This window comes from Mytilus edulis, chromosome 8, assembly GCF_963676685.1.
Source record: "Mytilus edulis chromosome 8, xbMytEdul2.2, whole genome shotgun sequence".
NCBI classification, from domain to species: domain Eukaryota; kingdom Metazoa; phylum Mollusca; class Bivalvia; order Mytilida; family Mytilidae; genus Mytilus; species Mytilus edulis.
Window position 1 is genome coordinate 51,253,843 of NC_092351.1, and position 15,934 is coordinate 51,269,776.

Consider the following 15,934-nt stretch of genomic DNA (forward strand, 5'->3'; position numbering starts at 1 on the left):
AGTCTTTAGAAAATGTAAAAAGAGAGTTGACATGACTGCAATGCGACCATCAATCTGAACAAGTCAATTCAATATTTTATGACTTGTAATTTAATTTGGTTTCATGTTTTCAATACTATACCTGAGTGGTTGTGCTTCTTTTAATGTTAGGAGATTCTGCCTGGTCAATAGCCAATACAGTAAGGCTATAGTTTGCTGTTGTTTCACGGTCAAGCCTCTTTGTGGTGTATAGAGTTCCATTCTCTTTTCCCATTCCAAACTGGCCTTGTGAGTCACCATCAAAGATTTCATAGTAGATCAGACCGTTTAATCCTACAAAGAAAAAAATACAAATTCATAAAACATAGGCAAGATGATTTAAGTTTTCCCATTGACAAGAGAATACCATTCATTCCCTACTCCTTTACAGCTGATTTCCTAATGCTTGTAGAGTAAACATTTAGTTGGCTTGCTTGCTTTGTTTGTATAATTGTTTATTCAAGCTTGTAATTAAGATTTACATCTCCAAACAATATGTATGACATAGTTAAACCTATACATATCATATTTAAATTTATTGGACATTATCCCAATATAATTGTACAATATACAAATCAAGCAAGCTAACCAAAGTCTTCCTCTGTACATGCATTCGGAAATTAGCTGTAAAAGACAAAGGAAAATAATTTGTGAACATAAGCCAAAATTAAGCGATACATACATTAATTAGCAGTGATAATAGCATTTATTCCACTTATAAATCTTGGCAACACATTTTAGGCATTTAATGTTGCCTCGTATATTCAAATAACCAGACCACATGAAACATGCATTTTTTTTATTTTGCCTGAAGAATTCTTGAGACAATTTAAATCAATACATTCAAAACACAATGCAGTTGCTTCAAATTTAACAAATTTTAGGGAATATTGCCTCATAAATTTAAAAGAGCTAGAATCTGCAACACGAAACATCCCAGTACATTTCTATTCTGACTGAAGTCCAATTCTAGAGACATAAGATAATACAATAAATATAGATCTTAGACAACAATGTATTAAATCAACGCTCTCAAAACAGAATTGCAGTTGCTTAAAATTTAACAAGTTAATCTGGAAAACATGCCAATTTAGTGCCAACACCTTTGAAAACATAACGAAAGATAACATAACTAGATAGGCATTTCCCATCAATAAATTCTGATCTATTTCATTCTCATACACATCATGAAAACATCAATACAAGACATTCTCTATCAATGCCTACATATTTACTAGACAAGAAAGATTGAAATGTATGTCACAACAGCCAAAATATGTAGAAGATTGGTGAAAATTTGGCAGGAAGAAAGTGGGACAAGTTTTCTATAGACAATACTTGCTGAAAAGTATTTTGGTCTCCAAATTGTGTTTCTTAAATTAAATTCTTGTTAAAAAATTCCAAATTTTAAATAGGAGTTACAAATGTATCACTGTATCAGTAAAGGAATGTTAGAAGCATTGAAGAAACTAAAGATTTTCGACAATGAAGGAAGAAAATTATGATTTGTCAAAACAGAAAGTGATTTACCAATCATTTTTCATATTTCAAGATATGATCTGTTTGTCTTTAAAATAGCGATAATAAAAAACGATTTACTAAACGTACTGTCAAAAATGTAAGTAAAACAAACTAAAGAGTCAATATGATACTTAAGGAAAAGTTGTTACAGTCTACAAACAGATTTATATTTGTTATAAATATAAAAAAGAAGATGTGGTATGATTGCCAATGAGACAACTCAGTCCACAAGAGACCAAAATGACACCTACATTAACAACTATAGGTCACTGTACGGCCTTCAACAATGAGCAAAGCCCATACAGCAAAAATCTGGTTTGTTTCTTATTTTCTAAACTATATAAACATTATTGCAACAAAACAGACACAAATACAAAGGATTGCAAGATAACAATGGCTCAAATAAATTCTGATTTTATGACCTACAAAACCTGATAATACCAGTATATTATATCAGTGCCAACATATTTACTATGTAATTTAGACAAGAAAGCCATTTCCCTTACACCTTATCATGTAATAAGTTGTTAACGGTTATATAACACAGGCTCTCTTCAGATAACAACATTATTTTTGTCTTGGGAGGTGTTATACACTATCATACATCACAAAAAATGATTAGAAACCCCATTTTTCAATGGTTTTAAAAGATGTTACTTATTAAAAGTGAGATGTGTTTTTGAACATAGCATTTTCTGCCCATTGATTTCAATCAAGGGGATTTTACACATGTCTGCTCATAGGATTGGGGAAAGATGTTAAGATTTAAATTAAACTGATCTTGTTTAGATTCATACCCTCATCTGCAGAACAAATATTTGAATCATGAGGAATCTGGTATTATAGATTTTTCAAAAAGTGAATAAATTAACTTTCAAATTCTGACAATTCTCCCATCTAATAAGCTGTTTCTGTATTACATGTATTTAATTCGATTCTTATTAAATGCAACTTGCAATATGCATGACAATTAAAAATGCAGACAATTTGAATGCATAAAAACATTTTCAGAGAACAGCTCCAACAACAAATCTGCTGCTGTTTATTTTAAATGAATTCCAAGAACTGTTCCCCCTTAAAAGTGGTATAATACAGTGAGACAGTGAAATCAACTTTACCAAGATACCTGTTGTTTAAGACATTTCGTTAACTATGGACTCATTGGAGTTTTAAATTTGTTTTGTGTTTATATTTTGGTATGTACAACTTTGATATCTGCAGACAAATAAATCTTTAAATAATCAGGTAAACATATTGGATATCTTGATTAATTTCCAGAACCAAATCTTTGAATTTAAAATCTAAGATACTCATACATTATAGAACATGATATATACCAAAGGAAGCACATTTCAATTCTCCATAGATTATAACCTGCATGTATCATATTTTCTACACCAAGTAATAATAACCCTGTCATAATCTCACCTCAGAAAGTATAAATTTTATCTCTTTAATGCATAGTACAGATGGAAAACATACACAAACCAGATAGTTTATCTGTTAATCATATGTAAAGCTTATGTAAGCTGGCATTTATAATGAATTTGGACATTTTTCTTCCTGAAGAAAAATGAAAAGTCCCATCTGGATACAAGATGCATGTAGGTACTGAGGACAAGATAAGATAAATCTGTAAATTAGAACCTGACAGGGTGTGTTTGATTAGCTCTAATCAGAAATATCTGCAAAAGATGCACAGCATTTTGATGAACATTTTGAGGACAAGTCAAATCTGGATTTGTTAAAGAATCAAGTCAGAAAATCCTGCAATTCTTTTAACGGTTATGGTTAAATACATGCAAAATGTTTTCAACAAATACATGTATTATTTTATGACGAAACTACAAAGAAGATCAAGACTCGGGAAATTTATCACTTGAGGTTTCTTATAGACAACTTGTCTATTGATGAAGAGGACCTCTAGATCCAAGATGTCTTTATTTTGCTGTGTTGTCAGGATGCTGCTGAAACCCCAAATCTCCTTTTACTCAAGATATTGTGAGAAGGACAATAAATAAATGGTCTCACCTCTTTCCTTTTATGGTTGAGACTGGACAACTTAATTACTACATATAACTTTGAAAAACTCATAAGGTTCAAATTTAAAGATCATTTGATTTTCTTAAAACTGTACAAACTCCAACAGGTGTCTTATACTATAAATCAGTAAAAATACAGAATTGTTAAAAACAAAATTTACATCACCTGTTCCTCATGCACAAACCAACTTTGTGAAGGAAATTTACTATACAATACTCATTTTATTTCTTATGACATTGGAGTGATTTGATCATAATATCAGTGTAAAGGCAGAGATTTAGTATCAGCGGAAGAAAATTATGAAAAGGGACACCTGTGGGATTCATAACTAAAAATATGAAACTAAGACAAAATCAATTTGAATTGATAATGCACAACTGTGAGGTCATGCAGATTATGGAAATCTGTCAAATAATTTGGGTGGTATGATTGAAGCAAGCTGGAGCAAAAATAAAAGATATATGCCAAGGAACAAAATAATTCAAATAGTCTTGCATAACACCAGCAGATAATTAAATTACATTTATTTTTGTTTTCTCCTTTTTTCAATCACAGGTCAAGATTTTAGCAGGAGTCATATCAAATGTAGACGGGAATGAAATATTTAAAAAACGATCACATTCTTCAGTTTAATTCTTCACATTTCCACTTTAAATACAAAATTTAGAAGACAGTTTCCTGCAGTGAATGCTTAACAAATGTCAACGTAATCATAAAATACTGTTTAGTGCTTTGCAATTTTAACACATAAATTTTATATTTTTTTGTAGATATCTCAAGTTGTTGAAAGAATCTAAGTTTTAAAAGAAATTAAAATGTCACAAAAAGTCATAAACACTGATTTAAATTGTCTAGATTATCAACTTTTGAAATGAATCCATGAACTTTTTTTTCCCTCTGTTAGCTCTGAAGTTACATTGTGACCTTGACCTTGCGTGAATGCAATCTAGGTTACATAAAAATGTTTTAATTAAACTTTTCAGTGATGGGTTCCTGGTAACTCGCGACACATAATCAACATTCATGACCAAAAAACTCATGCCTGTGTCAAAATTAAAAATTAAAATCTCAATTTCTCGCTTATACTTTCAAAATAATAATTATTTTTTATTCGTCAGGCATTTGTCAAGGTAAAAACTCCTTACTGTCTGTTTCAAACCTGTTATTCTGAAGTTTACATCGTTCAATCATGTCCGATCAAAGAAAAATAAAACTTAATGTTTAATTTTTTATAGAAAATTACATGCTGTTCTCAATCTAATTGTCAAATGTTGACAACTTGATGTATCAATTAAGCTATGACCCAGACCAATTTATTCTCTTAAATGATTATCAGTAAAACTGGTTATAAGTGCAGTTTATAGGTCTTAAATGATGATCACAAAATCTCCTGATCAGGAGCCGATCACTTATTTTAGCTACCCTTTTCTTATGTTATTTTAATCAATCAGAGAAGGTTTAGAAGCCCAAGACTTGTTGGCACACAGATCTGCCTCTGATTGGGCCTCATTTGAAGAAAATTAAGCATCCAGAAAATTTCTTGTACACAGATCTGCCATTTTGCACATATGGGGCTTCACAACAGCCGGTGTATCATTTCAAGGATTTTAGACATTTCAGTTCTGTTCTTTTCCTACACAAATTTTAAATTGCAAACATCTATTTATGTTTATATTTTTGTTGCTGTTATTGCATCCTTTAATACCAATATAGAAACCTTTTGATAATCACTTTAAACTTGCTTAAACTAATACTAGAAGAATTACTAAAGGTTTCATCATGTCCCAATTGTTACACGCCTCCATAGAAAATCTTTAAAATAACTGGATAAATATTGATATGTCATTATTCATTTTAATTCCACTGTAACAATTTCTTGAAATAAATAAGTATTAATACCGTTAGTTGTGGATTAATTTTAATTTTCACAAATATGGATTAACATATTTTAAATATTTAGCATCCATTCTTTTTTTAAACCAAGCCTCAAAACATTCCTTTAACCCAGACTTGAAAAACAAATCAGTCATGAAGTATTTTATAGTAATCAAAAACCTGACAAAATTACGAAAACTTAATCCGACCAATCAGAGCATGACAAAAGATACAATTAGTCCAAACAAAGTAATACAATTATTTTATCGTTTTAAATGTCCAATTTGAAAACAGATACTGGGCTTCATAGACAAATATTTACTTAGAATTTTTCATTGTTCGCTTCTCGGATTAGGTTTTAAAGGAGCGACTGTTACAACAGTGTCTGTCTGTCCAAAGCCACTTTTCAAATACTTATAGCCACTTTGGAATATGTTTTCATTAAAATACATTAAAAGCAATGGAATATTTATAGAAAAAAAGTTTCTATATTAATTAAATACTGGATTTTAACTTTAAGTTCTCCTACACCAACTGTTTATTTAACAAATGAACCTTTAAAGATTTGACAGAAATAAAAAAAATCTTTGCAAGAGGGAAATAACTTTTCCTTATCATATACTTAGACTAAATAACATATGATTTTTACCGTATGATAATAGCATTAAATTAAAGTATTTTCCATATTTTCCGAATTGGTGCTTAGCGGGCTGATATGAAAAGTTTATCACATGCTTCGATTGTTATCACATGCCTTTCCGTAACGTTATCACACGGCATTCCGGTGATACTCGGTAAATTCCGGAAAATACACCTCAATGCTACGTTTTCAGTGAAAAACATTACAAAGTAGTGTACAAAACAATTATTTGAATAGTGGAAAATATATTGTGTAAAATGATTAAATTAATTTAAAAAATATTAAATAAATGCAGTTTTTAAGTTTTTCTGAAACATAATTTAGAATTGTTCATTATGTATGTTGTTGAATTATTTTTTGTCGATTCGTCAATATTTAAATGATTTTTTTTCCTCAGTTGAGGCATATGATAGAAAGATTTCATATTGAATGTATCAAATTTTGGGTCCAACGTCCGTGAACTTTTTACTCTTTCAACTTCTTTTTCGGGAACCACGTAGAAGGATCAATATATGAATCTGTTATTTTTCTCTACTGTTGAAGCATATGATAAAAAGATCATAACATGTCATTTTTCATATCGCATGTATTATCAGCCCTCGGTCAATATCAGCCCTCGAGCCATGCGGCTCTTGGGCTGATATTGAACCTAGGGCTGGTAATACATGCGATATGAAAAATGCCATGTAATAATCTGATAATATCAGCCCTTTATATTTAGATAAAGGAAGATGTGGTGTGAGTGCCAATGAGACAACTCTCCATACAAATAACAATTTAAAAAGTTGTTTACCAAAATAAAAATGTTTCTAAACATGACTAAATTGTACATTATTACTCCTTTATTTAAAACAAAAATCTAAACAGAAAAGGACAAACAATATATTTTAACTATATTTGGATTTGCTTTCTCATTGAAGTATACCGCACATATCTTTTCATTTATATGAAACGAATTGAAATTATTCCAAAGACAAATACAGGATGTGTATAAAAATATTTTGCCACGAACATCCTTTTAATAAAGTTGAAGGTATCTTATTAATCGTTAAACCCTTTTCATTTAAATTGTGTAAACAATGCATATTTCATTTACAAAGAGATCACATGTCTTAAATACAGGGTTCTGTAAAACTGATTAAAACTTGATAATACCTTTATTGTCTGTCTTGACTAAAATAAGACGGTTATACAGTGCAAATCTGGCCTCTTATAAGGGGGTGACAGAACGTTTGTCCTGTAATTTTTGAAATGATTTTAAGTTTTAGTTGATTCAAACTATTTTTAGTTAGCGTTATGCAATTCCTTTACTCAGAACTGCTTCAAGGAATTCTTTTTTTTGTTTCAATCTGACATATATAGGAATGCAGTGTATTATAACAATTTTGTCTTTTAAATATTGTTTTAGTATGTGTGAATTTGTTATATAATATTATTTCCCTAGTTATTTTGTAGCAATTTTGTTGATAAAGGGATAGATATACCCTCGCCCAGTGAACGCTGTGAAAGTTTCGTTTCCAGTGTGTTTATTATCTAATTTAACTTATATATCCAATTCAATTTTGCTGACCATAAAAGGAAAGAAAATATTGTCCCCATAATATTGTAATTCAGGCTTTCTGGACTAACCCTCCTTTTGAGATCGATTTACCTTGAAGTGCAGTATTTTTGTTAATTCATTTTTTGTAGTCTCACAACAGCAAACGTTTGACGTCACAGGTGAACAGTGATAATTTAAACATCATGAGATCAATCAGCAAAAAATGAGGTCAGACTAAGTTAAACCATGAGAACTTGTAATCATGTTTTTTTTGCTTTTTTTAACAACTTGAAGCAATTTTCCACATGCATCTCCTTAACGACACGCAAAAAAATTGAAATAATTACATTCTTTATGTCTAATTTGAATTTTCAATAATTTAGTCATAATAACGGAATGACAGCTATCCTAAAAGATGACACAATGTCGCCACAAAGAACAATGGTCACTAAAAAAAACAAAGATATTTTAAAACAAACTATTTTTCAAATAACAGTATTAAAAAAAGCCAACTGTTTCAGTCTATTGTTTTAAAAGGTACAGATTGATGATTGCGTCGGAGGCCTTTTAAATTTTGAATGAACGCCACAGTATCATAATGCAAAATCTTGACCAATTATTTACACTTTATTTTTTTTCAAAACAATTATCATTAACATCAATAAGTTAAACAAAAATCGTGACTTTGTCTGGTTTAAAATTTTGCAAGAATTCACAAAACACGCAACATTTTGTTTGAAAGGATTTCTACAAAATATCGATTGAAACGATAGAAATGACAGAAAGATGAATCGCTTTTTAGAAATTGAAATTTAAAACATTTCTATGTGTTGAAAGCTCTATTGTCGAAAATACAGTACAAATGATAATTTGATATATTGGGCATCCAATATGATTTTTTTTGCACAAAAGTGTTCGCTGTCCCGTAAGACTTCTGGACCATAAATTTGATATCGACTTTCTACGTCTGAATCAAATTACATGTACAATTTCTGTCAACTACCTATCCGTTTACCCATCCTTCTCTTTCACTGATTTTTAATAAGTTTAAACTTTTTGGGGTGGTCCCTTTGCAAACAATGACACTAGCTGTACAGCAATGACAAAAGACATATAAAATAAGCAAACTTAATTCCTTTATAATGTTTTCAATTATTATTTTCCAAAAATAAAACGTAAATTATTTAGGTTTTTATACAAAAGTATTACTTGAGCTTTACCAAAATAATACCTCTCTTGTAACCTAAAGAATCAATTATGAATTTTACCGAAAGGTGAGAGAAGGGCGCCAAACAATTATTTTTCAATTTAACAAAATAATTTCCATCAAAACTCCTCATAAACGTGATACAGCTGACATGATACTTTAAATAAAAAGCAATGCTTCAACAAACATATTTCTTTGTTTAGGTTATAAACAAGGTTAAGAACTTGAGCCAAATTTTGTCTCCACAACCCCCTTAGGACCTCACAAAAAACAGGATACCCAATTCAATTACAACTTCTAGTTTGACAACACAGGGTTATAAAAATAAAGAAGAAAATTAACAATATTCTTTGTTGACAGTACAAGCAAGTTTTATGTTTTTCAGACCAAGGGATTTTAAATCGATTTCTGAATAGAATTAAGTAAGCCTTAATCTCGAACAACAGCTTTAGATCTGTAAGTTATAGGAGAAAATGGTCTCAGAATAAATGAATTAATCTAAAAGTCCCAATAAAAAGAACGAACAACAGTTTTAAATGGATCTGTGAGTTATGAGAGAAAATGGTTTCGGAATAAATGAATTAATCTAAAACCCAAATGAAAAGAAGAAAGCCGTTGATTGAAATGTAAATGTTATGTAGGTATTAACTTAGTGACGATCAAATAAAAAGACTCTTTATTATCACTGAATAAATTGTCTTCGTCCTGCGATTTGAAAATCATGTATTTCCACCTTAATTGATGGTATTTTAGTTTGACAGTCATTAATTCAATTCTGTACAAAAAAAAATTATTATTCATCACTAAAGCAATCCAGAATTTATATAATCCTAATTATTGTGAATTCATTATAAATTTGTGGAATACTAATTTTCAAGGATTGTGTTTATATTAGCTAAGCCACTAATTTAAGAGATGAAAGAAAGTAAAAGTTATATGTTTGAATGCAGACCGCTGGGGCAATAACAAAGATATAGGACAGCAACCAAGCAATATAAAATCAACTAGATATCAACTCAAGTGTTCAACAATAGGCGATTATCTATACATGGTCTAATTTAAGTTCTACTTGACCCAGAGTCTAGAAAAGGTGGCCATCAAAACAAAACTCAACCTAAATTTGGCAACTACTGACAAGTTTTTCTATTCAAATTTCCAAAATTAGTTTTGACATAATGTCATTGATGGCAAGTCTTTCAAGTAATCGACTAATACACCTACCAGAATCAATATCTGTGGCAGAAACCATGCCAACACTTGTTCCTATGGCAACATCTTCCTTGACCTCAGTGCTGTATGACATGGGGTCAAAGACAGGTTCGTTATCATTTGTGTCCTTGATGTTCATAAATATTGTGACTGTAGAGGACAGAACAGGGCTCCCTCTATCTTCTGCTTTCACTTTCAGGGTATACAACTGTATCTAAAAATAGAAATAAGCATGAACTTTAAAAAAAAAAAAAAAAAAAAAAAAAACAAGATAGAAAATCCTATCTTTACAAAAGAGAAATCTATTCTTCTTATCCAAAGATGATAATAGCTGTGTAGTTTATGTGTTAAAATTTGCATTGTGTTTGAAAGCCTGGATGATGTTCAGTTTCGTGAAGCAGTTTTACTAGGAAAAAATTATGTTTTTCAAATAATGTTCAAAAATTGATCCTACAAGATCAACCAACAAATTATATAGTGTGCAATTACTGCTGGATAGGGAAATTGAATGACATTTCTAAAGATTGGGAGTTACAAGGCCAGCCTTAAAACCACCATTTCCACTTTGTTTCATTTATTGACTTTTTACTTACTAAACTATTGTTTGCCCCTGTACTATTTAAAGCAAAATCTTTTTAAAAATATATATGTCATTGTGCTCAAAACAAAATGAAATTATGGCTTCTTCAACAGTTGTCTATCATGTGACATAACATCCATCTTGTATGATGTGACATATAAAACACCATTTGTTAACACAGTTTACTTTGAGTACAGGTGAAATCGTCAAACTAATCATTTCAATACACATTTACTAATTACCTAGGTTATTAACATAAGAATTTCTCCTCAAAAGTTTATTACTTTTCTGTAAACATGAAAAATGATTCACCAGCGGAAATATATTCGTTTTATTGTCAGAATTTAAATTATTGATGTTCAAAGATAGAAAATAAATTAGACGTACATGATATTTTGATCACAAAGAAATCTTTTTTAAGGACATTTATTTAACGTTTATTAAAATTTACATTTATATGAGTGTCTTTGTGGGCACCATAAAAATTCAACGAATTTTAAATTCACTATGCAGCTAAGATGAAATATTTAAAACCCTGAGACTTGAAACTTGAATAGACACTTATACATATACTCTCCATCAAAATTACCTCTTCAAAGTCTAAGTTTCCTCTCAAAGTAAATGTACCCTTCTGGAGGTCCAACATAAATAAATCGGACCCCCAGGTGGTCAAGAGGGTATAGTAGACCTCTCCAGCTATTCCCTCGTCCAAATCCTCAGCCTCCACTCTTCCAAGAGTGGTCCCAACAGCAGTGTCTTCTGGGACATCAAAAGTGTACAGACTTTGTTTAAAAGTTGGTGGACTATCGTTGATGTCTGTAACCGTGACAACCACAGTAGCTGTAGATGTCTGTACTCCATCTGATGCTTGGACAACTAGTGTATGCTTTTTGTTTGTCTCCCTGTCCAGCTTTGATGAAAGTTTGATTTCACCTAAAAAATAAAAACAAGTGAAGTTAAATATAGAAGTCTTATAAAATGCTATAAAAATGGCAGCCTCAACTGTTATCTGCTCTTTGGTCGGATTGTTGTCTCTTTGACACATTCCCCATTTGCATTCTCAATTTTATGCTTACCAAAATTTTAATGCCCTGAATAGTGCGAACTTAAAAAGAGATTATTTAACCGTTGTTTACATTCATAATTATTTGGTCTCAGTGTTTCATTAGCAATCATACCTCAACTTTCTACCAATATAAAGACTAATAATATACTCATCCTATACAACAATCAAAAAATTTTGAACTAGATATATGCTATCATACCTTCTCTAAATAAAACTTTTAAACACACGTACAATCTACCCTTTTGAGAAGTACATGTCAATTACAACATTTGATCTATGTTTTTCGATTTGATTTCCATGTTTTAATGCCACTTTTGAGCCCGCATTTTGGCTATTTTGTGTTGGTCAGTTTTTATTGGTGGAGGAAGCTGGAGTGCCTGCAGAAAACCATTGACCTTCAATAGTCAATTAAGATTGGAGTTGAGTGCACCTGCAATAGGGGGGTTCCAACTCACAACCTCAGTGTTGAGTGGCTAGTGATAACAGTTAAGTATCTACTTAGACCACTTGGCCACCTAGGCCCCTGTGTATATTTCGAGATCATAATATAAGGTTTAAAAAGTAAATGAAAAGTTGTATCGTACCTGAATTGTTAATGATGAATTTCCCATCACTTCCGCTTCTTATAACCAGGCTGACCTGTCCAGTGGTATCATCATCAGTGACGACAACAGAAGCAACTCTTGTACCCGTTGCTGTCCCCTCCGAAACAGTTTCTGCATACAGATTCTTACTGAACTTTGGTGGTGTGTCATTCAAATCTTGAATTGTGACAACAACCTGAAATAAATATTTGGAAAAATTAAATGAAAAATATAAATAATTGTCCCTTTATATTTTGAAAACTATTGGTAACTCTGTATTTTATATGAGGATTTCTAAGAGACAACTTATGAGTTAAGAATAATATACTACTTAATATATATATATATAGAGAGCACCCAGGAGAGGTTCAAGCCCTGTCATGGTCAAACTAAAGGATTGAAATTTGTTAATTGCTGCTTCTCCGCTTAGCAAGAAGCATTTTTTGAATAACAAGAGCAAAGAAGTTACACATTCCCAAATGAGTCAAAATAATGTGTCTCCAATGGAAACCCTGTCTTCCTTCAAAAATTTTACCATCAATTTAAAATTTGTCTTTATATAGAGCAAGATAAATATTCATACTACATTCAATAAGTTTTCCCTTGATGTGCATTTATATAAATGTGATCATCATCATCATCATCTTGTTTGTATATAACTGTACATTAAAGTTTTATTGCAACATGTATTAGTGCCATTCTACCATTTCTGATCAATAATAAATGTGTAATGCTACAGTATATACTTACTTACATGAAGTCAAAGTGAAACTTCAAGTTATCATGAGACTTTTAAAAATAGTCCTATCATTTGTTTACCAATAATAAAAGTATACCCCAAAAAAATGTAATGAACTGAGTACTTATAAACATATTTTCAACACCTGATTATACTGATCGAGTCATCATTTATATTGACAGAAAGATTAAAATTTGGTTTTTACATGAAAGAAGATGTTGATTTTTCATAGTTTTATTTTGTATTTTTAGGGAGGAAAGAACAGAGAAAATCATCTCTTCAGACTTGATACTAATACTTTAAGCTGTGTTCGACTTAGCAAATCTAGCCGCATTAGATTTGTAATCCTAAAGACTTAGAAATAAAACCTGATTTTTTTAAATAAATAAAATAAGGCTGTTTTTTTCAAAAACAATTAGTCGCATAATTACAAAATTGATTAGTTTTGTAATGGCAGTATACAATAACCAGTATTGAATGTTGTTTGTGGAATAGGTAGGAATTAATGGACCATATGTTATGGCTCATTTATAAAGTCAGTTAAGCATAACAATTATTACTGGGTAAATCAAAGTGGAATATTCAGAGCAGTATCAATTCACTATAGAAATAAGTCAACATGGAGTAATAGAGATATAGAATAGTGGGTTATTTTAGTGTCTTTATTGTTAGCCGAGACTAAGGGCATGTGGACCGTAAATGATGAGGCTGTTAAATCTTCGCTATGTTCATTTTTTGCTTTTCATATTATAAGCCATGTACAACTGTCTCATTTCAATGAACAGTGAAATGTACAAGTACGGAATTTGTCATAAACTGTCCCCCTAAAAATATACACTTGCAGTTAAAATTAAAGAAATCCTTTAAAATTTCTTGAAACTGTAAACACCTAAGCAAAAATTTCCAATATAATATATTTTATACTGACATGCAGTTATCAATGAAAACAGCGCAATCAAAAGAAGACAAGCATGCAGAAGTCAAATCTTAGTCAACTCTAAGACACAAGTATAACTGTCTGATCTAACTATAAATGAACCCAAAGACGTTCAAAACAAAATAAAAAATCCATTTCTATTAATCTAACTTCAAAATCAAATTCTTGAAGGATAAAATAGATATAAAGATATTCATGCAAATAGACTGTAAACCATCAAAAAGTATCTTCACATGGGGTATGGCCCATTACCATTTACCTAAGTCCTTGTGGTAAATTTTTGATTTAATCATCCCCCTTTTTTTTTCTCAATCAGAAATGGTTTATAAAATATGTATAGATACAAGAATTACAAACAAAACCTTCAGAAAAAGACAAATTGCACTTAATACACCTTCTCAAGCGAATGAATTCCGAATGACAATTTCAATAAAGATCTACTCCTGTCTAACAAACAAATCATTATACACTTTAAACCTCAAAATCACTTCTCAAAGACCTTTTCTTGTTTGTTCAAGAAGTTAATTTGTAGCACTACAAATGTAATAACAGCTCATGTTTTATCTACCACATGAGGCAATGGGAAAAACATGCAAATTACATCAGCTTAAAGCACATTACATAATTTTAATGTTTACTAAATTGGATTAACACTTGTCAATGTGCAATTTAGCAACAGGAGACTTTCAAGTGAGATTTTCTTTTACCATTTCTCTGTAAATCTTACAAAACTATTTAATCCTATAAAGGTTTTCATTAATTTATATTTAACATGTCAAAGAAATATTCGTGGTCGAACAGTCTCAAGGCGAACTGAGAGGTTTGATTAATTTTAATCTCATTATTTCGTGTATTTATTTTGTACTTGTTAATAAATCCTTGCCTTAATCATAACACCTGTTAAAGAAATCATGTACTGATCGAAATATCCCCTGCAATAGGTGACCAAGAAAGAACATTGTAAAAGTTCACCATGGCCCATTACATTCTAGCAAAAACCATGGTTAAAAGAATTAATTTAGAACCATGTCAAGGCAATTTGTTTTAACCATGGTCAACCATCTTATTCTGGTGCTTGACCATGGTTAGACATGGTTGACTATCACCACATATTTCCTGGACAGGTACAGTCATCGGGTAAATGAATCTACAATATATCTTTCATTTTCTATTTAACACAACAGCAGTGCTGCCTCACTGCACAGTTACCATTCATAATATGTAAGCCCATGAGAAAGCACCCTATAATTTACCTTTATAAACCCCTTTTCTCACACCCAAGCTTAAAAATTTATCAACAAATCTTTTTTGGAGAAAACTTATAATAATCCTTGGACAATACAAAAAATCTGGATTTTCTGCCCAACCAAAAAGTGTGATAATCTTCAATATTTAACATGTTTGCCTGATTTGGACTCTTACTCAGGTGATATTCAAATTATTCAGTGTTACAAAATTATACGCAACTACTTATTGCAGATGAATAATCAATTATAAATAGGTGGACAAAATCTTCTTAATTGGTAAAGTGTTGATTAAGTAGCTTTTTGATCAGGGTGTATACAAACCAACACTGTATACAGATTAATGTTAATTCCCTCTTATATGACTCGACATTTAGTTTTAATCTATTTTCAAGGTGGAAGATTTGGTTTTTAATACTATAGAAATATATATATAAATGTGATGTCTATAGCACAGTCCTCAATGAGACAGTAACCTAACAACCTATTAATAATGTAAGCTGTAGTAATCTGCATGAGTCTTTCCGAAATATTTAATAATAATGTAAAATGTCTGAGGCTTTTGAATTGACTCATAGACATCATAAACTATTGATTTATACTACTATTTGAGATTACTGAACAGCCCCATTTTTAAGTTCATACTATTTCTATGTTCAAACTGATATAATTATAATTTATAATGAATATTTCTGAATTTTTCTTAAAGCTCCAAGGGGAGATAATTTTGG

General features: G+C 30.7%; 1 protein-coding gene across 1 annotated transcript in view; it reads right to left on the reverse strand.

Moving 5' to 3' along the window:
* Positions 1 to 15,934, reverse strand: part of LOC139485828 (cadherin-related tumor suppressor-like) — an 80,182-nt gene that overhangs the window by 38,749 nt on the left and 25,499 nt on the right. The window contains exons 2-5 of the mRNA XM_071270474.1: positions 12,284 to 12,479; positions 11,223 to 11,566; positions 10,066 to 10,267; positions 122 to 312 (exon numbers count right to left, since the gene is read on the reverse strand). Coding sequence (XP_071126575.1) covers positions 122 to 312; positions 10,066 to 10,267; positions 11,223 to 11,566; positions 12,284 to 12,479 — 933 coding nt within the window. The remainder of the gene's footprint in view (positions 1 to 121; positions 313 to 10,065; positions 10,268 to 11,222; positions 11,567 to 12,283; positions 12,480 to 15,934) is intronic.